The sequence below is a fragment of the Echinops telfairi genome, unplaced genomic scaffold (assembly GCF_000313985.2).
Source record: "Echinops telfairi isolate 266 unplaced genomic scaffold, ASM31398v2 ScPeMD7_7469;HRSCAF=8507_1, whole genome shotgun sequence".
Classification (NCBI taxonomy): domain Eukaryota; kingdom Metazoa; phylum Chordata; class Mammalia; order Afrosoricida; family Tenrecidae; genus Echinops; species Echinops telfairi.
Window position 1 is genome coordinate 76,730,605 of NW_022111373.1, and position 1,982 is coordinate 76,732,586.

At 42.0% G+C, this 1,982-nt stretch overlaps 1 protein-coding gene across 1 annotated transcript; it reads left to right on the forward strand.

Annotated features, from left to right (window-relative positions):
- Positions 1 to 3: 3 nt before the first annotated feature.
- On the forward strand, positions 4 to 1,969 carry GCNT4 (glucosaminyl (N-acetyl) transferase 4; the record flags this gene model as incomplete). Its single annotated transcript, XM_030888933.2, has 1 exon — positions 4 to 1,969. A coding segment is annotated over one exon (1,305 nt), but the record flags the coding sequence as incomplete, so codon positions are not given.
- Between the last annotated feature and the right edge of the window lie 13 nt (positions 1,970 to 1,982).

The following is a 1,982-nucleotide window of genomic DNA, read 5'->3' on the forward strand; positions in this document are numbered from 1 at the left end:
TTTCTGACGCTATGGCTGTTCTCCATATTAAAACTCTTAAATGTGAGAAGACTTCTCTTTCCTCAAAGAGACATTTATTTGGTTGAGTATTCCTTAAGTACCTCGCCTTTTGTGAGAAATAGATACACGCACATGCAGTATGAAGACAGGTGTGACATTAACTGTTCAGCTGTCTATGAGCAGGACCCTTTGGAAATTGGCAAGAGTCTGGAAATAAGACAAAGAGACATCATTGACTTGGACGATGAAGATGTTGTGGCAATAACCAGCGATTGTGAGGTGTACCAGGCCATCAGAAGGTACCACCAGAAGCTTGCTTCAAGGGAAGAGAAAGAATTCCCAATTGCCTACTCCTTGGTGGTTCACAAAGATGCCATTATGGTCGAAAGGCTTATCCGGGCTATCTACAGCCATCACAATATCTACTGCATCCATTATGACCACAAATCACCCGATACCTTCAAAGTTGCCATGAACAATTTAGCGAAGTGCTTCTCCAATGTTTTCATTGCTTCCAAGTTAGAGTCTGTAGAATATGCCCACATTTCCCGACTCCAAGCTGATCTAAATTGTTTGTCAGACCTTCTCAGGTCTTCAGTGCAATGGAAATACGTTATCAATCTGTGTGGTCAAGATTTCCCTTTGAAATCAAACTTTGAGCTAGTATCCGAGTTGAAGAGGCTCAATGGAGGAAACATGCTAGAGACGGTGAAGCCCCCTAACAGTAAAAAGGAAAGATTCACTTATCACCATGAACTCAGGCAGGTGCCCTATGAATATGTGAAGCTACCGATAAGGACCAATCTCTCCAAGGAAGAACCGCCTCATAACATTGAGATCTTTGTTGGCAGTGCTTATTTTGTCCTAAGTCAAGCATTTGTTCAATACATTTTAAACAATTCCCTTGTGAAAGACTTTTTTGCCTGGTCTAAAGATACGTACTCACCCGATGAGCATTTTTGGGCAACCTTAATTCGGGTACCAGGAATACCGGGAGAGATTTCTAGGACCTCCCAGGATGTATCCGACCTCCAGAGTAAGACCCGCCTTGTCAAGTGGAATTACCATGAAGGCCTTCTCTACCCCAGTTGTACTGGCTCTCACCTCCGAAGTGTGTGCATCTACGGAGCAGCAGAATTACGGTGGCTCATAAAAGATGGCCATTGGTTTGCTAATAAATTTGACTCTAAGGTCGACCCTGTGTTAATTAAATGCTTAGCAGAAAAGCTTGAGGAGCAACAGAAAGAATGGATCACTTTGTCTTCAGAAAAGATATTTATGGGTACAAAACCCACAGTCCCATCATGATAGCAGTATCATGAAGAAAGCATGTTGGGTGTCTGATAAATGGTGTTAATGTGGACTTGTTTACAGGCCCATGCTCAGTCCCATTTGAACGGAAGTCCGTTCAGAGTTTGAAAGGTGCCGAGAATTCTATGCCCGAGGGAAGATGGCCTGGCCTGGAGTTGTTGGGAATTTGTTGTTAGTTTTTGCTTATAATCTCACAGAGCTAAATGACAGATATGACGCATTCGATTAGGCAGATGTTTATTGTGCACCTATTGTATGTCGGGGGCTTTCGTAGAAAACTTAATTAGAATTAAATCTAAGTTATAACGAGTGACCTTGCGATACAGTGATTCACTGTAATCATACAACATCCTTAATAGCTTTTAGTTTCTTCACATAGCAACCAAAACTCTTGTTAGCTTTTGGAGTATTTGGTAATGATGTAATCATCCAAACCCCCATTTCAGAATAGTGCTTAAGTGCCGGCACCAACACATTTCTCAAATTTCATTTCCTAGGATTTTTTCTTAACCATTAAAGTACTAGGAGGAGAGGGTTAACTACCTCAGAAAGGCTCAAAGAATTGCCCGTTTGCCAAAGCATCATTTACTTTTTAGTGCATCACTTGTTCACTTTTCAGGCTCAGGGAGACTCCGTCGAGGAGTCTGTATAATGTACGAGAGGGCAGGCTG